Source organism: Rhinolophus sinicus, chromosome 11 (genome assembly GCF_057876585.1).
Source record: "Rhinolophus sinicus isolate RSI-liver-muscle chromosome 11, RSI-T2T, whole genome shotgun sequence".
NCBI lineage: Eukaryota > Metazoa > Chordata > Mammalia > Chiroptera > Rhinolophidae > Rhinolophus > Rhinolophus sinicus.
The window spans coordinates 3,680,947-3,705,933 of record NC_142511.1 but is presented as its reverse complement, the minus strand read 5'-3'; the positions used below and the strand labels follow the sequence as shown (position 1 = coordinate 3,705,933).

General features: G+C 49.7%; 2 protein-coding genes across 2 annotated transcripts in view; one reads left to right on the top strand and one right to left on the bottom strand.

The window, feature by feature from the left end:
- Window positions 1–328, top strand: part of NME7 (NME/NM23 family member 7) — a 107,613-nt gene extending 107,285 nt beyond the window's left edge. Inside the window, exon 15 of the mRNA XM_088801827.1 lies at window positions 95–328. Within this exon, the coding sequence (XP_088657953.1) occupies window positions 95–127 (33 nt within the window). The 3' untranslated portion in view covers window positions 128–328. The remainder of the gene's footprint in view (window positions 1–94) is intronic.
- ATP1B1 (ATPase Na+/K+ transporting subunit beta 1) lies at window positions 192–23,400 on the bottom strand. Its single transcript, XM_019747399.3, has 6 exons — window positions 22,817–23,400; window positions 18,345–18,473; window positions 7,314–7,469; window positions 5,335–5,519; window positions 2,528–2,608; window positions 192–1,615 (listed from the first exon to the last, which is right to left on the bottom strand). The coding sequence occupies exons 1-6, from the start codon at window positions 22,911–22,913 to the stop codon at window positions 1,352–1,354; spliced, it is 912 nt and encodes a 303-aa protein (XP_019602958.1). The 5' UTR covers window positions 22,914–23,400; the 3' UTR covers window positions 192–1,351.
- Window positions 23,401–24,987: the final 1,587 nt, after the last annotated feature.

Sequence of the window (24,987 nt, the reverse complement as noted above, 5' to 3'; positions counted from 1 at the left end):
GGTGTCCAGCGTCCTGACACAGCTGTTGGCCTCTGTGAGGGGCAAAAGGCCGAACTTTCGTCTAAACTATGATGAAATCGTGTTTGTCTTTCAGGTTCAGTATTTCTTCAAAATCTTGGATAATTAGCAGCGGAGAAAGTAAAGAAGTCCCAGACTGGGACATTTAGACAAGAGTGACTCATGCACATGAGGAATGTTCATTCTTTTATTGTCCATTGTTTTCACCTGACTGAATACAAGGTCGACAAGAGCACTGAATCCTGGCAATTATTACATATGTTAGGACATGGGTTTGCACTGCAGACAACATTGAACACCAGTCTATGGGGTACTGCGTTGCTTTTTATAAAGTCCAAAATAAAGATTTATTTTTCAAACAAGTGACTTTGGTTTATTTCATACATTACACTTTTTTCTTGCAGAAAAAAATAAAATTGTACAACTGCATAAATATAAAATTCTTCCACCATGAAAATGGTTAAAACATTCATGAAGACACAGCACCACAAGTGATGCCTCCAGAGAAAAGGAAAGGAAAAGAAAACGTACAAAGCGAATCAACTAGCCTGGTCACTGGCCAAAGTGATGGGAGAGCCAGGTCTCCCACACAGCTTCAGAACATACTGGAGGACAAGGTAAGAGATGGCAAGATGGCATTCACGACAAAGCATGACACTACCCATCACAGCGGCTTTCTCTGTAGTGTCACTTAAAATTGAAAGGGCAGTTCCCCGTGACAACCCACCCCACCCCCCCACCAGCCCCAGGGGGAAAAAAAAAGACCTAACACCACAGGCAAAAGACTATGGAGTGTGTTAAAAATACTCGCTGATGGGTCATTATCTTTGAAAGAGCCAGCCCCCCCACCCCCCAACAACAACAACAGAAAAAACAAAGTACCATGCCAGTTTTATTCCCATTGCATATTTACACCTTGGACAGCAAACCTTGCTCACAGAAAGTAGAAAACAGATATGATAAAACATGGCTTGAAAAAATGACCAGTGTGCACCTAGGATACTGTACACTAAATAAAATACACAGCAATACTCAGGGGCAGAAACACTGCTTACTACAAGTCAGTTATGGAATCATAATTTACAGTAAAAATGGGCACGTCCCAAGGCTCAATTTGTAGTTTTCTTTTGTCATTTACAGTAGAATAAATACTTTGTTGCTATTGCTACACTTTAAATTTACATTCTAACCTATTAAATGCAGAAAGCTAGTGTAAAGCATATAGATTAAGTGTAGGTCCCATATGTATGACAGTTTGTTCAAGACTAGTAGGTTTCTGTATCTTTTTTTTTAAACTTTTTAAATGGCTAGTGGGAAAGGTCTCTGCTTGTGATCAGCTCTTAACTTCAATTTTCACATCAAAGCGTCCCTGAAAGCGGTCTTTCTCACTGTACCCAATGTTCTCACCGTACGCCTTGCACTCAACGCGGATCTCTGTGTCCACGGTGACGTTGGTGAACTGGATGGCCAGCAGAGGCTGCAGGTACTTGGGCTGCAGGAGCTTGCCATAGTAGGGGTAATATTGCAGCGGGAAGCCGGCGTAGCCGCCCATCCCGAAGTACTCCACGTTCCCAACTTTGTCCTTATCTTCATCTCGCTAAAAACCAGACAGGAAACGAGGGTTGAAAGGCTCACGTGCAAAGCAGATTCGGCCCCTAAGCAGCCTGAGAACTATCGCTGGAGGGACGCCGTCCTCCTCCAAGCCGGAGGAAGGTGGGTGGTAAGCGCTGGGGGGCACTGGGACGGCATCTGACACGGGGAAACGACGTGTCCCCAGTCTCGAAAAGGAGCCTTGAGACATGGTCCTAGAAGGAGGCTATTCTCAGTGTACAAATGGACACCGAGACAAAGGTCACGCCGAGAACTTCTCGGAGCCAACACAACCTCCTAGAAACAGGCCAACACTGAAAGTCTTCGGTGTTGGCCCAGTGGGTGGTATTTCTAGAGCTATTGTCTCCAAAAGTGTAACTGTTTGCCTGTCATGTTTCTGGGTCCATCTCCTTTCTTGGTGGCGGCATCACATGGGACTGTTTGGGGACGGATGCCTTTCCTCATTCTGCCCTCCCTCTAAACAATCCATCAGGTACCTATTTTTAGAGCTAAAGGGAACTTGCGCTGATTGTTACCCTTAATCTTTCATAATTTTTTAACGAAAAACCAACCACAAATTTTTTTTCATGTGAAATTGTCAGTTTAAAAAAAAAAGGTTGGCCTCAAATTTTTAACACACCATCTGGGCCAGAGAAGTGCTTGTGGGGGCTCGTTCACCTCTCAGTTCCGTAAAGCGATCCTCCAATTTACTGAGTTCAGGTATTTCAGCTGCTTGTTCCAGTGGAGAAACTGACATACGGTTTCCTGTTACATGTTTCTGTTCCTTTAAGCCGCTTTCCTCAGTAGAGCTATAGCTCAGGTGACTGAGACTAAACCCTGGAAGCAATGCTTGGTCCCTATTAAAACCCCGCCTCCGCCGTCCACCAGCCTCGCCCGCGGCCCCGCTCAGCCTCCTTACCTTGCCAGTGCACTGAACAGGCAGGACGTAGGGGCTGTACTTCGTCATGGCAAGAGTCTCCATGGACTCGTTCTTGGGAGGCTACAAAGAAAACCCACATAGGTCAGTAAGTCTGTAAATACGTATTTTTAATTTCTGAAAGCTAAAACTAGTCTCTAGCCCCAGCAAGCACACATTGGTCACGATAAGTCAACCGAAACAACAAAACAGTTACGGACAACAGAATGCCTGATTTAGGAAAGGTCACGTTGGGATTTTGTGGAAATAAAAAGAAGTGCCCAGATTTTGAGCACTACCAGTAAGCTGTGACGCAGCCCAGTACAGAATGGAGCTTCTAATGGGAACCTGTTGTACGCTTTACTCCAGGGCACTGGGAAATAAGGGCCAACCAGAAGTATGCTCCTCGTTCGCTAAGATTATAATTAGTTGGAAAAGTCGGTTGGCATTTCTGTTCTTATAAAACTTGGCCTTTCCTCCCAAGCCATGAACCAGTAATGCCGTTTCCCATTCCGTTCCCCACAAGCGTGCCTTCTTCACGCAGGCTTTCCTCCATCTCCACCCCACCCCCATTCCAATGTAGTCACTGCCATTTAAGGAGCTTTTCCAATTCTGTTGGGCAAGTCCCATATGTAAACAGAAAAAGATGGCATTGCCCTAGAGGAAGGGGTCATGCATGCCCTTCAAGGGACCCAGAGGACACTTTGAAAACAGCCACAGGGTGATACCCAGAACCATCCTTCCCACATCCCAGGCTCCAATCCACCACAGAAGGTGTATGAGGAACATCCTGAATGAGCACGAGACAACCACGGGCTCACAGCGGCACAGCACGCCCACCTGTCCTGACGGGAGATGTCACCCACTGACAGGCCACCCAAAGTCAGACTAAAGGCACAATCCCCGGACCAGTCGGAGCTCTCCTATTTGGGATGCCACTCTCTGTTTTGGAATACCAGAAAAGGCTTATCTAGACCTGACTCGCTTGGAACTTGCTGCCAGCAATCGATGCAGCTTTAAAAACATGAAGAGAAATGCTTATTGATAAAGAAGTTGCCAGACTCTGTCCTCAGAGGATGAGGAAACAGGCACCTTAGGTAAGATGCTGGGGTACTGGGATCGCTGACAAAAATAATCCCAACAAAAATAGTTGGGGATTTGGGGTGGGGTGATGAATTAGAAAGTAGCAAGGGGGCAAGCAAGAGGAGACCAAATAAAAAAAGAAAAGAAAAAAAAAAGACTGAAAAGAGAGAATACCGAACCCATCACCTAACAGAGTCTCTCTAGATGCGAGAAGAGACTTGACGGGCTGCCTCTGGGGTATAAGCGTCAGGCATCTGTGCAGAGGAATTACGGAAAGTGAGGGATCCAGAGCACTGGTGGGGGGGAGTCTTCCTTCGGCCACACCGCACCCATCAGTGCCTGTCACTGCTAAACGGCTGATGGGTCTCGGTGAAGAGCTCCCTGGCAGTACGAACAGCAGCCCTGAGTGGGACATAACGGGCTTAGTTTTCATCCATTAGAAACTAGTCTACGTGGAAAGAAGATTAACATTCTTTTCAGAGGCACATTCATTTCGGTTGGAGATCCATCAAGCCAGCCAGGCCATATCCGTCCATGTCCCCACGTCCCCACATCTCTTCTGGTGGCGGGAAAGGACTGGTAACGTTCTCCTTAAGTTGTTAATAATACGGCATTTCATCCGCACACAGATTTTCTTTTGAAACTATTACTCATGGGTAAGGAGCATTGTGGAAACAAATAGGCTATCGTAGAAAAATTAATGAACAAAAGAGCCAAATTCTAGAAATGAAGTGAGTTTTGCTCGTCTCACTCAGTATATACTGCAGTCAGTTCCTACCGGAACGAAAACTACACTTGTCACAGCAGAGCCCACACGGGCGGTTGGGGGAAACCCACTAGAAGAATCCAGGCTGACAGGGAAAGGACAGCACTATTGACTCATGATCTCAAGGAGAGAATGAAATGACTAGTTTCCTAAAAGCAGAGACACCCCTGATGAATGTTTTCTTCTTTAAAAGAATCCCTATTATCTGACCAACAAATGGGGAGCGAGGGCAAATGGCCATCTTTCCGTGATCTCAAATAATGCTCACCCGTGGTAAGGTGCAACAATGCCACGAGCCAAGAGTACGGCTCTCAGAGTTCAACCCAGAGAGCATTCACCTTCTGGTTTGGCAATGAAATCTTCACTCAGGGAAAAAAAAAAAAAAAACAACAATTTTTTTTTTTTTTCTTTTTTCCCCCCAGATAACCAGATAATTTTTTGAAACACTCTGGCTCCCAGGGTACCCAAACCTGAGCAGGACTGTACATGCAGGTAGCTTTTCAGTTTAAAAATTATTTTTTCCTGTTTTTACTTTAAAGCGTTCACATTATAAAAACTGTTCTCAGGATACTGAGTAGCGGTACTGAGAGCTGGGTCACAGGCTCACTTCAGAATTGGGCTCTGCCGCTCGGAATGTCTCTAACGCTAGAAAGATGAGTGACAAACTACAAGGATTTCAAGGTAGGCACAGAAGTCAATGTCACTCCGCTGACTGGACTTCACCATCATCACGATACACTTTAGAACTTCCTTATACTTAATCTCTTCTCACGTCCAGTGAGTGCTTCATCCAAAATGTGAGCGGCTCATCTAAATTCTACAATTCAGGTATATTAAGTGTTGAGTAACTATGGTGTACACCTGAAACTAATCTAATATTGTATGTTAGCTATATTTTAATACAAATCTTTTAAAAAGAAGCCAAAACTAAATAAACTGTAGGATTAAAAATGATCCTTGCCTTAGGTTTGAAGCCCAGAACTCGGTTGAGCTTTATAATGACACAGGGTTTGCCGTCTTTGTAGCCAAACTGTTCATCATTTATTCCAGAGCAGTTTCCCAGCCATTCAAGCTTGAACCTGCAGACTTTTCGCTCGCCTGGGCCACTCTCATAGGGTCCTCGGTCCTTGAAATCACTGGGTACACCTGAAAATGCAAACACCGTGTTTACACTGTACTGACATTCCCAATTCCCAGAGCAACACTGAGAAAGGAGCGATCTCTGTCCCTTGTCACAACCAACCAATTCTAAGCTCTGTTCTGCACGTGAGGCATTGTCTGAATTCGGCAGGGCTTCCGGCCAACCAGCTCTCGCCTCTTCACTGCCATTAGAAAGGTGTTTTACCAAAAGCAATCGCAGGTACAGAGCCCCACACCTAAGCTTTGTAGTGCTTGGTAATTAATTTGCACATAACGTTTGGTCTCTGGCAATATTTCTCTTCCTTAAATAATAGATGACTCAGCTGTTTGGAAGGCTGAGAGGAAACTGGATCCCTTTTCCTGACAGGCATCAGTTACACAGGTCAACATCAGCTCAGCTCAACAAGGGGCATTATAATTAGAACACAAATGAAACAGACTGTTAATAATTTTCAGAACTGGGAGCTTTTTGGTCTGAGTTTCCTGGAGCTGTGCCCCTAATTAGTAGGTTAAACAGTAAAGAAAGAAAGAATTAGGTTTTTTCCTTTTGAACCACCACTCATGGTTTATTTTTTTTTTTGTTTTTTTTTTTGTTTTGTTTTTTTAATTTCTTCTGGATTTGAGTTTTTGCCTTCTAAAGCTGTGCGTTCTTATAAGCATTTGTTCAACTGAGAAATTTTATTGTAGCATTTCTGATTATTCCTCATGACAAACCCAGAGAAAGAATAAAAGAAATATAGAATTCAAAGTTAATACAAAGCAGCCTGCAGGAAATTGATGCAAATTATAATTTATATTTCTTTTAAGTTCACAAATTATCTATTTTCCCTTCAAATGGTAAAGTGCCTTAACTCAGTCCATCTCCTGTGAAGTGATTCACACTAATTATCTATCTTGTGGGCCTTTTAACTAATTAATTACTGCAAAGTAAGATGAAAACCCTTAAATTCTACTTAGTGAAAATGTTTCTTTTAAATTAGTAAGTCTTTTCCAAACGACTTAAAATGGCCCTTCACCCCACATTACGACTAAGCAACAGTCTGCCGTATAAAGTTCTGGAGTTGGGACATGCTTGAATTAAATGAGAAGGACTGCCACCACTCAAGGGGTACTCAGAGGGGGACGCTGCTCTGGGAGGTACGACAGCACGGCTGGGACATTCACACTCCAGGCAGCACGCAGGATGACGTACGACAGCCACGCCAACGGCTTCATGAAACAGTCTGTACCATTTGTCAGTCGTTTCCTTATCCAAATGCTCAGCTGCCTAAGACCTAGTTAATTACCCATCGCAAAGCAGGGTCTATGAAACACACCCTGACACAAATCCCGTGGTCAACAGCAGCATGGTCACACGTCATCGCACCAAAGGGCTATTCTGGTGAGAGAAGGCCCTGTAGGCTCTTCTGTGGGAGAACTTACGGGGCAGGGGGAGGCAGAAATGTGCAAATACGAGCAATCCTACTTCTCAAAAGCAATGCATGTAAGAAAACCAGAGCTAGACTTGGGGTCTTTGTGTCTGAAGAGTAAAAAGCAGACACGTTTAGTTTTTTTAACGTGAGACATCTTTCAAATGTAGAGAATAACATTTGGGGCGACCTTGTTTCTTCCCCTGCAGGCAAGCCAAAACCATGAAAAGTCTTCCTGAGTTAAGGGGGGGAAAAAAGGAGGGGAGGCTCTCGATATGGCCAGAGTTCAATCTTTAGTTACTTCAGGAGTATTGTTCAAAGATTAAATAACAAATAGGAAACAGGAAATAAGAATGAACCAACCACAGACCTCCAAAATGAGTCTACTTACTGCCACAGTCTTCAAAAATCATTTCGTCTTTCTGGGCCGAGTCTTTGTACTTCTCCAGGAACCTGACAATGTTCAACACATATGCTTCATAGCTCTTGGGGTCGTTAGGACGGAAGGAAATTTCTGTCTTCTGGATCTGAGGAATCTGTGTTAATCCTAGACCAGGGAGATTTAGGAAAACAGGGAATCATTCATGGGAAGTCGACCAAGATAATGCCAAAGCACACTCTCCATGTAGAAAGCATCCTTTGCCGATCTCAGGCTAAAAAGAATGGCTTAAATCCTTGGGTCTCTTGTGAAATCACTTCTCTGGCATTTAGATGAAGTACCCACGACTGTGTCTTAACACCACGTATCATTTAATTTTCCCAGCAACATTTCGTGAGAGGCGTGGTCTCCATTTTATGAGTGAAAACCCTTGCACAGAAAGGTTGAGTACCTGGCCCGAGGTCACAGAGCAAGTGGCAGAACCAGAATTCCAGCCCACCTGCAGCGCACTGCAGAGCCTGTGGTCTCCAGGACTCCATCACGCGCACTCAAAAAACATTCACTGCCAGCTCGCCGGCTGCATAAATCCTTCTGTCAGTGAACCCATGCCATTCCAAACTGCCACGACCCTCGAGACTACTCAAGGGAGACCTGTCTTTGGATCTTTTCACCCAAACTGGAGGATTCAGGGGTGCGTGTCAAGTACCCAAAGTAAACGGTTCTTCAGAGCGAGTCCTGCGCCGGCCAGAATAAAATTCAAACTAAGTGAACCTTGGGTTTCCACTCTTCAACCAGTTTTTTAGATGCTTTAATTTCAGGAAGACTCTGCCCTCTCAAGCCTTCTTAGGTAGATGTTTGAGCAGCAATACACTGCCCTACCCAGGGGCGACAGGTGGAGAGTCAATCACAGTGGAATTTACTCTAGGAACTGCCAGATAAAACACAAGATGCCTGGAGAAATGTGTGCTTCAGATAAACCACGAATAACTTTTTTAAGCATGTCCTACATATTACATGGGACACGTATTACATGGGACTACAAATATCCCATGGGACACCCTTATAGATAAAACAATCATGTGTGGCTTATCTGAAGTTCAAATGTCACCGGACATTCTGTGTTTTTATTTGCTCATCTGGCCACCTCCTTCTGACCCTCACTCTCAGACCTGCCCTCCGTGTGCTGAGCACCGATGGTGGCACATTGTCACAGTCCTTCAGGGCACCCACAGAGCCAGGACGACAATGATGTACTTACAGTGGGAGGGACCCCTGGTCCAGAGTAACCACTCAGCAGCCCCATTTGGGGGGTTCAAGAGCGGGCATCAGCGAGGCGGGGCCAACTGGCTGCTAGTTTTTCTAGTGGCTGAGGATGGCTTTGAACTTCCAAAGTGGTGGAATCATGAGGGGCCTGGATTAAGGGGCAGGACGGGCCCCTCGTTCCGAGGAATGGAGGATGGAGCAGGAGCAGGTCCGGGGTCCGGCAGAGGGGTTGCCCGAGACAAACTAGGACGGACGTTAAGAATCCTCTCAGAAAAGAATGACGTAGAACCTCAGGAATCCGAGGGTAAGAGCGACCCACAGGGATGGAAGGAGTCAAGGGGGAAGTTAGAATTTGCTCATAAAAAAAGTCTAAAAATAATAACCAGTACTACAATTAACACGTATTTTTTAAATACTCCCAAACCATGTAAAATTGTGTGACTACAGGAATTTCAATATACTCTGAACCATCAGTTTCTACATTAACTTAGAAAAATTGACATTGTGATCATTTCTGGTTCAAAGAGGCACTATAATAAAAATGACAGCTACCTGCAAAAATAAAGGGAAACAGTAGACGCTTCCCCTGGGATCGCATGCTTGAGGCAGTGAGGTCAACAGGCCCCTACGGCAAAGACTGGGGAAGGCCTGCTAGGGAGGGTGGTAACTGGTTTGCGTTGTAACACAACATGTAAGTCAGGTGACCGGCCTGGACCTAGGGAAAGGCAGAGGCAGGCCCAGAGCCAGGGGAGCAGCAGAGGTCAGGAGGGGCTGTGCTCCTAAAACACTCCTGGAGTCGGGAGAGAATGCAGCCTTAAGGCACAGTCCCACGAGGGTTCCCTGGGACAGCCAGGTGCACGTGTCCAGAGGACTCCAAGCAGATGCCTTTGAACTTGCCAGGCAAGAGGTTTGCCGAAACCTCTTTTAGGTATTTTGGGTGGGGGTGGGGGTGGGGGCAGAAACAGAGACGATCTGTGTGCACAGACTTAAACAGCGTCCGCAAGCTTGGGAAAGAGAAGGTAGGAGACTGGGGGGGACGCGGGGGCAGATGGAAGGGTGAAGAAGAGGAGGAGAGCAACTGTCAGCCCCCAAGGGTGGGTCCCACCGGACCTCCAGGAAGGGGGAGGGTGGGGAAGACCGGCCAGCCGACCAAAGGGACATCAGCAAAGCACTTTTTGTTCCGCCACGACGCCAACGCCAGGGTCACCATTAAAAGACCAGGTGACAAGTGTGAGACCCCCAAAGCATGAGCTCTGGGCCCCTTGCTAACAACAGCATGTTGAGAATGACACATTCCTCAGAAGCGTCGAGCTGTGGTCAGTCACTGCTTAGCCAGAGGCTGACACCGGCCGTTCTATTAGCAAGTGCCGCTGCTGGTAACCATCTAAGACCTGAGGTATGCAAATAGTAGATACTTATCGTTACCGATGGCCCAAAAGAGACACAGTTGGTCTCGTGCCGCTCTAGAAAAGGCAAAGAAGGAATAGTGAAAACCAAGGCATGGAATCGCACCAGTTCCGCCCAAGGGCCCAAATCCCTCAGGAAGCGTGGCTCACGACCTAAGCCCAGCCAAGCCTGGCTGACACCATGTGAGAGAAATGCAGATGGAAGATGCTTCCAGAATCTTGAGTCTGTCCCGTACAGAGAAGCACCAGAAGCCAGTGAAACCAAGAATGCGAGATGTGAAATGGACAGCAGAGCACTGGGTCTCGGAATCCTGTGACATGCATGGCTGGATTAGACCTTGGGTCAAAGTCTCTGCCTGGTCCTTTCCGGAAAGAATCTCAGTATAGGAGGCAGGCCAGGTACACAGTACCAACCCCAGGAAGCACAGCCATGTCTATGCTTCTGTAGGTTCAAGTTTCCCTCCGAGTCTCCGAGGGGGTCTTGTAAGGAGTGAACCATAAGCCGCAGAGACCATCCTCTTAGGAAAGCCAACTTCTGATCTGAACGTTTCCAGAAGAGAAGCATAAACGGTTTGGGTTCCGGCCATGCAATCAGCCCCCCTGTCTAAACCCTCCCCTACACACACACACACCCAGATCCGGTGTGGCCACCACCTCTGTGTGCCCTGCTCTCCTCCTCTCATTTCTGGAAGGTCTCAGTCTGTCACCCACGACCTCTGCCTCTTCTCTCCTTTTGTCCAGACGCCGCTGGCCTGAGCGTTCTCTTCCTTCCTGGGACCATCACAGATCCATCAATCCCCGGCCTGTCTGTTCTGCATCATTTTCATTAGGAAGAGTTCTCTGATGACATCTTCTCCAAGCCCTCAGGAAACTCTTTCCTCTTCTCAGAAGTAATTTCTCTAAAGCGATTAAATACTTACGAGAGGCAGATGAAGGACCCTTGACCTGATGTGCAAGTCCTTTCAATTATTTACTTAACGTTATCAGACTAACAGGAAGAAGAGAAAGAAAAGGGCCGGAACCGGGTTTGGCCCCTCCGTGAATATTCTGAGTCCACACACAGATTCCTCAACTGCGGTCCTCTCTAGGGGCGGCGGGCACCCTGCCTTGATGACTGGGCTTCTCCCCGCTGCCACACTAGGTCGGAGGCCTGCAGCTTGCCCAGCACTGCACTGCCCCCTCCTCAAGGTGCTAGGTATAACTGGACGAGCATGAGCTTGGTCTGCACTCAGAACTCCCGAGGCCAGAGACGGCAGCACCCAATCACTGGCTTGTGGTTTCAAATTATATTCCAGGAAACAGATCTAACCTCTTGCCTCTCCAGTCTCCTGAACTTGAGCTGACATTAACCATGAGTGTTCTATGCGGCTTTGCCCTGATGTGAGTTTGCCTTAAATTACATATTGATGATTATTTAATAAAGCACCCTAAAAGGATGGAAATCATTTGGACACGGAAATCTTAATATTTTTAATGCCTATGTCAACTTTATGTTAAGATTTGGAAACCTTTGGCTTCTCACTTGCTTTTCAGTCACACTTGCCTTTTCCTTGGTCCCCGTCTCTTGAGAAACCAGGAAAAAAACTCAAATCTTTGACTTTAGTGGGTGTTCATAGCAAGAGGAGGAATCGACAAGAGGAAGGGAATGGAGAAAAGAAAGAGGCTTTTCATTAAGAAGTATTTTGTTTCTAATTAGGGTTATAATGTAGCAAGTTTGTAATTTCTCAGTCTACTTGTGAGTTCGAAGTACTTAAATGAGAACGCAGCCATTTTAACCTTGGACGTCACTCAAATGAATCCCAAAGCCCAGATGCTTGTACCTGTCATTTAATACATCTGATAAATTACTGAACCAAATACGGTTGGCCCTTGGACAACACTTACATGCAGCTTTTTTTCAATAGACTGGAAAATTTGTGGGGAGATTTGTAACAATGTGAAACAATGCACAAATGAACCACATAGCCTACAAACATAAAAAAATTAACAAAAAGTCAGGTGTGTTATGAGTACAGAAAATATATGTATCAATTATCTCTTCCTGATAATTTTCTTAACACGTTTTTCTTTATCTTAGACTAACAATACAGTATATAACATAGAAAATATGCGTTAATCGACTACTTATGTTATCAGTAAGGCTTCCAGTTACAGTAGGCTATTAGTAAACTTTGGGGGGGGAGTCAAAAGTTAGTGGGGGGTCAGTGCCCTTAACCCACGTGTTGTTCAAGGGTCAACTGTACTCCAAATCAGCCTCACTTTCCATAGAAAGCTCCAGGGTGGTACCCATATCCACCGAGGGTACAAGAGGCAAAGAAACACTTAGAAATGCAGCCATGCGTGCAGCAGATGTGCGTCATGACTCTCCTGTACATTCCGAGTTGACAAGTAATTTCCAGTGAAAAAAATCAAAAACAAAACCGGGGGTATGAGTTCATATGTACAGCCATACCCACCTACGTACACATCTAGGTCCACACATACGCATGCAGACACACCCTCCCTTCCAATGCCACTGAGGTAGTTACAGGTTCTGTTCTCAGCAGGGTTTGTATCAATTTACCGAACAAAACAGAGGGAGGACAAAGGGGGAAAAAGGCAGCTCTGTGCTTTCTGGAAACCAGTAGCCGCTGCCTCACTTTCTGCCTCAGGCTCAACTTTTGACAGTGAGGCAGGATCAGGCAATGTCAGTACCCCAGCTCCAGCGAGGCCCCCAGCTACACCCTCCCCCCTGAGAAGTCCTTGAAGGACACGTTGCTGGACTTTCTCTACAAACCATGCAGTGTTCAACCACCCTTGGTGGAGGAAAGCTTTTCTCAGGTCTGAGCTACACCCACACGCTCTGGTGGAGGCCAGAACGACCCGTTCCCATCAGGCCTTTTCCTGTAGTTGCACATTCATTTTCTGGGGAGCAGAGAATTATTTTGTTCTGAGGATCTATCTTGAAAAGCACATGTAACTTCCCAGGGGCCCCACTTTGCTATTTTGCACAGCTCGTGACTGTGCTTGTTCCCAATCAAAGGGACGGCTTCTATAATGGGGAAATACAAACCGAGAGGCCTAGGCTAGCATTTTACATGAACGATGCTGGTCTGTTCCAGGCCACGCTGAGGGACCAGCACATACAGTATATGTGACTCGCCTAGATACCAAGCATCACATTCGCTGAGTGACCCCCATCCTGCAATAAGACACCTCATTTGATAGTATTCATGGCACGTATGTGGGGAAAAGTACGCTCTTCTGGTTGGAAGCCACCAGATAATACTTCCCGGCTCCCCTTCGCCTCCCAGCTTCCCGCTGGTCTGCGTCAGATGGGCCCCCAGTGCTGAGATAACTGGGTCGGGAGCACTGACTCACCAGCCGTCAGCCAGCCCAACCCCATCACACTTCAGCTCCGTGGAAATGGCCCTGAGGTCAGGGTGCTTTCCACTGCCATCCCCACCAGGGAGCCCTTCCGTGGGGGAGCACAGCAGAAAGGCCGACAGGGCCAAGTGGAGCTTCCCAGATTCAGCATTTTTATCCCCACCATCCCCACCCATCATGGGATTGGTCACCTGGTCCTGTTTCTCGGGGCTCTCTGCTCTGCTCACTTACTCATCTAAAAGGCCCCACAGAGTAAGAGCCATTTTTCTGTGGCTCCAACATTTTAACCACTAGGCTCCCTGTGTCCCCAAGCTGACCTACCTACTGGCTGTATCCTTGTCTTTAGGAATGTAGAAATGGCTACAGGGGTAAGTGACTTGTCGAGCCACTGAGCCTGGGGACACTGAAGAACAAGCACTGGGGTCTGCCAACCCCTCACACTGAGTCTGAGCAGCAGCCCCTACAAACTCTACTGCCCCAGTGCTAGCTCATCACGGCCTGCGTCTCTGGGAGGAGGCTGCAGGACCCACTGGGAGGTGGGGGGACAGGGACCATAGGAGGCACCCTATGCTCACGTCAGCTCACAGATTACCCATCAGTGCCGTCTAATAAGAAACGGCAGAAAAACACTGTATTGGCACTTTGAAAAAAACAATTCCTCCAGAGTATACAGAAGCCAAACATTTCCAATTCCCCCTTTAAAATGTAAGTGAAAGAAAGTCCTCCGAGGGTGATGCAGTTTGGGGGTAAAACAAAACAAAACAGACTGTTCTGAGAGGGATACAGTGACGTCTCAAGAATTCTGCTTCCTCACACTGCGGTGTGAATTATAATGCGTTGGAGCCCACTGGCCTTTAAGTCAAGAGGTTCCCCTCTGACAAGATGAAATCGAGGCCGCGGGAGGCGCCCCCGTGGTCTGCACGCTTCAGCCACGCCGCTGTCTCACCTCCACTCCATGCTGGTTACCATCGACCCTTTTACAATGAATCCCTCCAGCCCTGAGCCATCCATACTTGGAGGCAAAACAGAAGCCGCCACAACCTTAGAAGGAAGGGCAAGAGCACACATTCATACCTGCTTAGCAGAAAGCAAGGCGGCTGGGACGTCCCCCGGACCCAGCGCCTGAGGCTCGCTTCATGACCTTCATTTCATCCCACTGTGGCTGCATGAGCTTGGGGGCGGGGGGGGGGGACACACACGAATGGAAGGGGCGACTTTTCCATTACAGCACTGGCCAGGCAGCAGGGAGCCCAGAGTCAAACCGGGGACAGGATGCGCCCCCAGCCTCACCAGACCCCATGGCAGTCACGTGGGGAGAAGAGGCTGCTGACCCCCATCCATGAGGACTCTCTCCTAAGAGGGTCTGCCCAGGGGAACGGCTTGGCAGGGGTTCACCCAACTGAGCGTGGACATTTCAAAGATTACAGAACAGATACAGTGTCACCTAAATGTACTTTAAAAAAGTTTGAAATGTTTTCTAATCCAATTTCTCCCAAACACTTGTCCTAGAAAGCGAACATTCTAGTACTTCATGAAAATGTATAAGTGTACAAACATCTCTGCTATATCAAAGCTGGAAATACGGAACTCGGTTTCCAAGACGCAGGCAGACCGCGGCTTCTGGGGCGCAGAGGGCTGTGAAAAGCTACCCTTTCCTTACGGCCGTAGGTGTCCATGCCGTCCTACTCAGCTCACATGTATTCCCCTCCTTTGAGCCGCACAGGGCATTACTGTCAGGTTACAGGTGAGAAAACAGAGGCTTGGTGAGGTGAAGCAGAGGCGTCATGGAGGGGACTGTCCAGCCCACTGTCCCCGCCCCCACTCAGGGCCACTTTCGTGTGAATTCGCGTGCGACGCCTCAGGAGCTCGGGGGTGCTTTCGGACTTAGGTGAGGCCACGTGAAATTGCCAAAGAGCAACCATTTTTGAGCCACACAAGTAGCAATTGAATATGTGTCAACCTACTATGTCAGCGGAGGCTCCAGCCGTGTATCCCCCCCAGCCCCCGGCGGAGCGGGCAGACCCGTTCCCCACAGCAACACAGTTTTGTAAGGAGCCACAGAAGCACCAGTGGCCGCCACTGCTCAGGCCAAGACATGGTCCATGGTGCTCATTTCTTTCTTAAATTACACTTTCCTTTTGCAATTTAGTCTTTTCTCGGAGGCTTTCCCGCCTGGCCTTTCAGCTTGTCCAATGTCAGAGGCAGGCAGACCCAAGGCTCTGCACAACTGCTCCACTCGGCGACCTTCACACATCTAATGACAAGCCTCCATGTGCCATGTGGGGCAGTCAAAACCCAGGCGGGCCTCAGACGCAGTTAATAATAGCACTAGTTCCCATTTTTAAATGATGCGCCACGTCTTTCGCACTCACGAGGCTCATTTGACTTACATATACAGTGTTCCCTCCCTCCCTGCCATAAAAATAGAGGCTTAGAGGTATTAAGCTGAAACCAAAGTCGCCAGGGTTTTCTCCTCTACATTCGTTCAGTCTGCAGCCTGAAGGAATAGTTACTGCCTACCCGAGACACAAAGTCTTACGGTTTGCTCTGAAACACGCCGAGGGACCGCTTCAGGGTCGCTCAGAGCCCTCGGGGACAATCCATGGCCACCCTGCTCCAAGGCCACTGTCGTGTGCAAATGAACGTCATACCCCCTGGAAAGGTGATGGGAAACCAGGGCTTGGCCTAGACTTTCCTGGCGAGAGGAGTGAGGGAATGAGGAACAGGAGAGACAGAGAAATGACAAAGAACCCAGGCGACAGGATGGGGACGCTGGAGGACTGAGGAAGCCTATTCCTGTGACTCAGACCAAGGGACGGGGGTGCATATTTCCAAGATGAGCCACCAGCATTCCTCTGGACAAACGACTGTCTGTCAGGTCAGTCCAGCTGCTGCGAGGACGCTAAATATAGGTACTGAGAGCCTGTCTTTTAGGAAGGGGCTGGAAGGAAGGGGAGGGAGGTGGGGAGGGAGCGTTGGAAGGGCTGAGCCCCTCGGCCAGATTTCCCGGGCAAGGTCATCTGTAAGTCCCTACTTAAAAGGTACAGCACGCTGGCTATTTCCTTTGAAAGTGAAATTTCCCTTTCTGCAAAGGACAGGAAGGAAATTTTTCTTTTTATCAAAGGCCAATTCCCCCTCAGTTTATATAGCCAAGGACCATTTTTTAAACCTGGGAAAGTAAAGAAAATGCTTGCCTTTGTGGTCACCTGTAGCCTTGAGTATAAGAATTATACAATAGCATCATGATTAAAGAATAGTTTTTACGTGGAAAATAAAAGGTCTGTACAAATTTAAATGATGACTACTACTGCTACCGTAAACATTGTCACAGAAGAGGACATGAAAAGACGTGCCATGTTTTACTGTCCCAAAACCCAGGGTACAACACGTTTCCTTAAGATCCCGAGTGTCTCTGCACACGCCAGCATTCTCCCCTCACACTTTCCATGGACTCACCTCTTTTGGGGAAATAGTTGCTGGAAACTGGGGGTTATTATTAAGCAGGTTTCAGTCATTTTATATATTTACATGTTTTCTTGTTCCACTTTCAAAGTCCCCTAAATCTACATTTATGGGGAAATAGTTAGGATTTTTTCCTTCCAGTAGAGGACGATGTGACTTGGGGTTAAAAGACAATGTTTGCCACCTCCACATTCTGAACAGCTACTTCGCAGAGTCTTTCCCACACCCAGGGATGTGGACACGACAGGTCAGCGATGGGCAGCCACACATGACCAGGCTGCTCAGCGCCATGAAGACAGCCTCAAGATTGTCACCTAAATACAGCTGTCACTAAACCGTTGCCCAGGGAAAGTAGAGAGGGGACACGTCATTGCAGAACACTCCCCCCCCCCCCCCCCAGGCAGCCTCAAGGTCATTTCTAAGGACAGAACCCGGACGTTATGCAACGTTTCCTCTCCCCCAGGGCCTCCCGACAGTGACTTTTAAGAACCAGACAGTACAATCCCATTTGTTGTTGTTCTGCTGCCCTGTGCTCCCTGCCAACGTCAGGCGTGACGGCAGTGGCCCTTCCTGGGGTTTAGTGACAGGTACGGACACGCACAGCTGCAGGTCACTCCACACCGATGGCACCCAGATGACAGCAGGGCCCTGTTGGGGCATTCTGCATTTTCTATAACCCTTGTTAACCCAAGTTGTCAGAGCTAAAGGAGACAGTTCAACTGGCAAGTGGGTCCAGGAAGCCAGTAAATGAGACCCTCCCTTATTAAACCAACAGGTATAAACATTGAGAATTGAAAAGAGAGAGTGCTTTCGTTCCAGGTCAAACTGAAAGTAACAGGTGGGAGAATGGACCCCCGGAGTCCTGGCTCCTCTCCCTATAAAAATCAGTGCATCTTTAAAAGCAGGTGCCAAAGCGATTTTTAAAAGGATTTATCTGAGTCACAGTCTCCTCAAGAACGTGAAAAACGTGTGTGAGCACTGGAAAGACCCTAGAGCAGGGGTGTCCAAACTTGTTTCAACATTTTTCACCAAGGGCCATATGCGGCAAAATCCAGAAACAGCTGGGCCACTGTTAGGTAAAGTACGAGGTAAAGTACGTATTGCCTCACCTGATTTATTTAAGTAAACTAAATATATTTTTGGAATTTGCTGCGGGCCAATTAAAAATGGACTGGGGGCCGCAGTTGGCCCACGGGCCGCAGTTTGGACACCCCTGCCCTAGAGCAATCCCACTGCGGGCATTAGGGTCGAGGGGACGGAAGCCACCATTGGAATGGCATGGCTGATGAGTGGCAGGCTGAGTTGGGGACCAGCGCTCTTCACCCTCACGGCAGAGCCGTGACAGTAACACGTCTGCAGCCCCAGAACTCTGCTTGCAGTGCAGGCAGGGGACCTGACGGAGACCCCACAAGAGAGCCATCTCGTTTCATTTGCAGACGTGGTTTACTCCCACCTTATGACAACTTTCAGAAGAACCCTGTCTCAACTGAAACAGTCAGACCCACTTTCTGTCAGGGAGAACTGAACATATGCACGTTCATTTTACCTGGCGGGGCCACTCGGTCCTGATAGGTGGGCCTGAATTCATCGATGGTGAGCAGTAACACTTGGATGGTTCCGATGAAGATGCCAGCCAGGCAGCCATAAAAGATCACGTAGAACAGAAGAATCTTAACTGTAAGGGGGGCAGACAGAAACACAAGGCTGTGATGCAGTCACGTGCTTGGACGCAAGTCTCATCTTCCCAGAGATGGACCTCCTCCCGGCCTCCCTCCGCCCTGGTCTTCAGAGCTTCCCCTTCTGGCATTGATCCAAACGGTGCCCCTCACCCCCAGAGCGTGTGGTGAAGATGGGGAAGGGCAGCCCCCCACGGCGGTGTGTGTGCCTGTTGGGGGGTGGTTACGGCTGGCAGGCATGAGCAGGTAGAACCAAGATTCTTTACAGGAAGTCATTCCATTCCCTAAATTAATCTTTTCCTGAAGAGCACCAATAAAACCTAGGGCTGTGCTTGTGTGCTTATGCAATGCGTTTCAGAGATGACAATATAGTCCCTTAGAGACTTGTTTTCTTTGCTTGCTCATCCCTTGCCATTTCCATCCTACAGCCCAGGCTCTGCTGCACCTGCAAAGGCACAAATGCTGTGCCTGAGCAGCCAGGGCAGTTCTCCTGCTGGTCACTCTCACCGTCCCTTTGATCTGTGCTATTGACTAAGCCGTCTTTCCCTTCAGGCGCACCAAACAAGAAAAAAAGGGAATGCCGTAGTGAAAACGGCAAGCATATTTTTATTTCATCTTCTCACTGGATCCAGAACAATCATGGATGGCTTGATGAGCTGCATTTTCTTTTCCCCGGGATAGTGGAGGCTGAGGTTGCTGCAAAAGCAAAAACGCACCAAAAACTCAAGAAGCCCAGAGACTGGAATGAGGCTATCAGTTACTGCTTTACAAGTATTATCTCCCCGATTAGCCACACAGTAACAGGCTGTGCTAGGCATCGCCGGGCAGCCCTGTGCCAGTGAAACAACTCAGTGTGAATGCAAAGTGGGAAGAAGCGAACCGTGCGATTATCCAGTCTGAAACATGACTGCACGAAGGGGGCCGAGGTTCCTTCTAAAAACAGCCAGATGTCATGCGTTAGATGGTGGGGTTCTCAGGGAAAAGCGACAGAACGAAAGTGTTACTGAAAAGACGTGGAGGGAGGGAAGTAGGGAGAGAATGGATACACCTCTGTGGGCACCGCCAGGTCTCCTTACATGTAAAAGCCCAATTTTCCTATCAGCAAAAAAATAAATAAATAAAATAAAAAATGAAAATAAAAAACCAACTTGGGGAAATCATGCTTTAGAGTTGGTAAAATAAACCACACACATAAACCACACCAAAATGCTAATTATAATCCTTCTTGTCCTCTCTCAGGGGAGAAAAAAAAAGAACAAGGAAAAAAGGCGAAGGCTGTTTAACCCAGGCCCCCAGCTGCCCAGCTCAGTTCCTGCCTCCCAGCAGGAGAAGGGTTAAACGCTGCGTTTGTTCCTTAGGTTTCCAGGCAGCAGCAGGCAAGTGGCAAGGCTGTGACGTCAAGAGATCTGGAAAAATTTTCCAGTGAAAGCTCCTAAGAGGTGCAGGAGTTGGTAGAACAGGATCCGAGAGAGAACTTGGGAACCTTTTGTGGTGGTGCCCCCCACCTCGCCTCGGTGCTCTGAGCTGAACCACGTTCGGCTCTTCCAACAACAACCAGAGCATTGTATGCACCTTCCTTGGGCTCCAGACACCTAATGCCAACAACATACGAAGGTACAGAATGGAGGCTACAAGTTAACACACAGACACAGCAATGGAAAAATGAGTCCTTCGCCAAGCACACTGATTACAAGTAACAAACTACGGTCTGTCCATTCTGCCCGATGCTAGACCCTAAGAGAAGTGAGGAATTTCTCTCTTCTGCTTTCAGATGGTATTTACTGAGCAAAATCTGCTGTTACTGAGGTGAGGTCACTTGGTGAGAGGGGAGCATGCACGTCTGGTGGGGAGTATGCTGTGGGCTCACCCACACACCAGGGGCTGCTCAAAAAGAAAAGCTGGACAAATCGTACCAGCTGGCACGGTGGCACAGAGGGTAAGCTTTAGAGGCATGTTTTCCTTTGCAGCAGGTTTTCTTCTTTTTTAAAAATACAAGTAATATAGAGGTTTTCCAATGGTGGGGGGCAGATGACCCTTCGAAAGGATCACAGGCAGAAGGAAAAACAGGCACCTGGGCCCAGCGGTAGACATAATACCTACCAATACCTTTAACCTAAGAGGCAGAAAGCACAGGTGATTTGTATGCCAGCGCCCGCGTTAACTTAATAAAAAGGGGGAAAGCACAGGTGATCTGCATGCCTTGACGTCTCCAGCAGGTGCCAGGAAAGGCTCCTGCAGTCCATCGTGGTGAAAATCTACCCAAAGCAAAACTGAGCCAAGGGCAACCTGCCCTAGTCCCAAGGGCATCTGTGTTGGGCCCAGGGCTGGAAAGATGGCATTTTCTCCATCAGAGGCAGCAGCCACTACCACCTTCTCTACCTACGACAGGCTCTGTCCTTTCTTACATGCGAGAAAGGAGTGGATGTATTAGTGCAAAACAAAAACTGGATTTGTAGCCCAGAACCTGCCCCTTGGAAAATGGAAGAAAAGATGAGATGGGCTCACCCGTCCTGGTTTCTGCATTCATAAACCATTTTGCCGGATGTGGAACGAAGACACAAAAATTATCTCTCTTTCTATCTCTCTCGGAGGTGCTGCCCAATTAAATGTCGGCTTAAAGAACAAGTAGTTCTATACTGCCTTACCCTCTAAAGCAAATATTATTCTGGAGTTGGAATGAGGAAAGAAATATATTTTATGAGGGGGGGAACACTAGAGGGCAAATTTCGCAATAGGCCTGGAGTCAGTGCAACCTCGGGCCCATGACAAGGCTGGGGTCAGACCACCAGGGCAGGGAGCTCCAGTGCATCTGGGAGAAGGGGGCCCATTCCGCAGTGCACCCCCCCCCCCCACCCCAGGCCTCACTCAAGTTACCAGGAGTTGCTAGGAGATAGCCCTGGCCAGGAGCCTGTGCAGTTCACCCTATACGAGTTCTTCAGATTTCCCCTTCCACCTTAAGGAAACACAGGGAGCTGTCCTTACACATGAGAAACCATGGCGGTAATCCGACTGAAGAACAGTCTCCCCCAAATAAAGCATAAAATACAAGCTAAAAGCCATCCCTTTAGAGACCTAGGTATGTAACATGGCTCAGGGATACCTATGCTTCACAGTCGTACCTTGGAAGGAGGTTTCACCTTGACTAACCTTGAAGGGTGATGCATTATTAACCCTTTACTTTAATAGAGAGAGGCCCACACTACTGACTGGATTTTTTTTCTTTACAAAAATCACATATTCCGACTTCTTCCATTTCAAAATGTCAGCCAAGCACTATTTCCCTGACTCATTCTGCTGATGCCCACAGATCCTCCCAATCGGGAGCCTGCATCAGCCTCTCTCCAGGGCTCCCTTAGTGGCTGCAGTGGTGGTGCAGGTGGTGTCAATGGTGGTGATGATATTAGAGAAGGAGGAGGGGGCAGTGATGCAGGAGGGGGGAGTTCCCTCCCTCTCTCTGCAGTCACGACTCATAGATTTGCCTACAACTCTGCCCTTCAAAATGACCTTTAAAAAAAAATGTCACTCTCCCGGTGTAGGGAGGTAGAAACAAGTAAGGTACCTAATTTTCAATGGGAAAAAAAGAAACGTTCATTCAGCCAAGCAACAGGGTGCCCAACATTTTATAAGATAACTTGCTTCTGCCTTTGTGTCATTTACTTCTTGGATGAACCCTCCACAGTAATTAACCCAAGCTACGGATTCTGCATCTCTCCACGAAGACACTGAAAACGGACTTTGCCATGTTTTGGGGCTATGGCTCAGACACCGAGTCCTGACATGGCGCTTCCTGGGCCATTTCGGGGCTGTGATGACTCCAGGGGAGGGGGTAAGGGTTGGGGAGGGGGCTGTGGACATCGCCATGAAATACTGTTTTGTGGATGGGTCCCCCGCACCGCGCCTTTGAGGTACATATTTAGACTAGAAGGTGCTACAACACTCCACCTTGCCAGCATCAGCCCGATTACCCTCCAAGGTTCTCTCACAGCCTCAAATCTCATTATTTTATTTATTTATTTAGAGGACTTGGGACGTGACCATCGGGAGAGACACATCTAGTCTTCCAGCGCCTCAAGTGATGCTTGGATAGACTGCAAATTCCCAAGACCGCTGCCATACACAGAAGCCGCTGCCTGGCGTGCTCCGGCCCCCACCCCGTGCCCGTCCTGGGGACGCCGCACAGGATGACAAGCCCAGCCGGCGCCAGGCCAGTCCACCCTCACCAGCGCGTGGGTGCCGAGCGGCCCGCAGAGCCTGCGCTGGGGATGCGCCGCCCGGGAGAGACAAGGCGCTGGGGTCCGGGGCTGGGGGGTAACGGGGGCAAAGACGCGGGCCCCGTACTTACACCAACTGCCACCGGTCCTGCCCAAAAACTCCTTCTTCTCCGAGTTCCAGATGAATTTCTTCCAGCCGCCCTCCTCCTTGGCTTTTCCGCGGGCCATGGTGGCGGGTCAGCAGCTGCCACCGAGGCTGAGGGTGGTGACTGCGGCGCGCGCCCTCGGTGCTCTCCGGCCGCCGCTGGGCGTCCCGACCTGACTGTGCGCAGGCTGCACCCGCCGCTGCCGCTGCGGCGCTCCGAGTGCCAGACGCGCGGCGCAGGAGCCGGAGCCGGAGCGGGAGGAGGGGGAGGCGGGGGCGGAGGGAGGGACCGCGCAGGATGGGCGGCTCCGAGCCCCGCACCTATTGGTGGGCGCGCGGCCGCTCACCGGCTCTCTTTGGTCCGCCACGCGCTCCTCTTGCCCTTGGGGTTCGGGGTCTCCACGAACCCGCAGCAGTCACTCCCGCTGCCGCCGGGGACGCAGGCCCGGTCCCCGCGCCCTATGACCTCTGCAGACCCAGGCAGGGGCACGAGAAAGGTAGCGGGAAGGACGGACACACGGACTGCGGCCCCCGCGCGCGAGTGACAGCCAGGAGCCGAGCAATTGGCGGAGGGTGCACGCTCTACCTTTACTATATACCGCGCCGCGGCGGCACGGGGCTCCGCCCACTAGCGGCGCAGCTGGCCAATCGCCGACGCGGAGGGGCGGGGCCTCGGGCCCGAGGGGGCGGGCGCGGGGCCGGCACAAAGGAGCGGCGGCTGGCGAGCGGGGGCGCGGAGAGGGTTGGCAGGGGCCGCCGAGAGCGCGCTGGCGGCGGCGCGCAGCCTCCTCGCTCCGGGCTGGGCGCCAACCACCCCCTTCCGTAGTTGGGTGCCCTGCACCTGCGTCGCCCGGCGCCCCGCAGACGCCCGGGGACCCCGGCCCCACTGCCCTGATCCAGCCCCTTCCGCGCGCTCCCGGCCTCCCTCCGCCGCAGGCCCACCCCTCCTAGGCCCTAGCGGGGTGGGGGAAGGTCACTCCGGGACGCCTGCGAGTCAGGGACTCTGCCCGGCCCCGCCCCGCCTCTCCGCTCCTGCACCTGCCACCCCCCGGCGCTCCCCGTCACTGCAGTGGCAGCCCCGGCCAGGCCCTCTCGTTCCAGGCCAGCCCGCCGGCAGCCCCGGTTCCTGATGGTGCTTCTTGCGGGCGGCCTGAACCACCTCAAGCAGGACAATTGCCAAACCCACTCGGGGCGGCAGCCAGGACCTGGGGCTTGGAAGGTGTAGGAGGCTGGCTAGCCCCCTGCGAGTCTTCCCTCGGAAACCGGCCGCACTGCGAAGCGGCTCACACCAGTCTAGACCCCTGGCGACAATGTCTGCACGTGACCCAGCCACCGAGGACTCTCCCGGGTACCGAGTCGGTAGCCGGTATTCTCACTGACATGCTTGAGGCTACGGACCCCTTTGTTCTGTTGTGTAATCCCTGGGACTGAGAGAGATTGAGGAGACCCAGCTCAAATGGCAAGACGTTTTCGGCCGTCCTGGGCATGCAGCCCTTCCTCCCATCGCTTATTCCCGGTGGCGGAAAAGCCAGACTCCTGGCTTTCATCTCTCCCGCCCACTCCGCTGAACCCCTGAGCATCTTCAAGCATCTCTCTCCAGGCAGTGACACAGCAGAAAAAGGCAGTCACTGCAGAGAAGCCCCGTCCCCAGGGGGCAACATAGCCCATTCTGGAAAAGGACATTTCCCAGCACCATTTCTGGGAATTAGCCAACATACGGACCCTTGTCCAGGCCGCCTTTCTGTCTCCAAGGTCAACCTTGCAGGTCCAAGGACAAACTTGGACTGAAAAGAATGAGCTCTTTCCCTCTAATCTTTCTCAAAGCCCACCTGCAAGACCTAAGCAAACCTGAAAATACCTGCAATCAGGAGAGAAGCAGGCACCTCCAGCCCCGCCCCAAAGGGGCTGCTACAGGCAGGGCTCTGACAGGGCACCCTGCAGAACAGGGCTGAGAGAGGATGCCCGGCCCGCTTAGCACCTGCAGGGTTTCCTTTGGAAAAGCCCCAAGTTGGTGGTGGAAGTGCAGATATGATGCCCCTGGTCCCCTCCCATCAGAAGTTACCTCATGGAGGAGTTTCCAGCAGGACAGGTCACCTGCAAGGGCATGTGTATGTGGTTGCCGACTGTGTAAGAGGGAGGGAAACCTGTGGGCAGAAT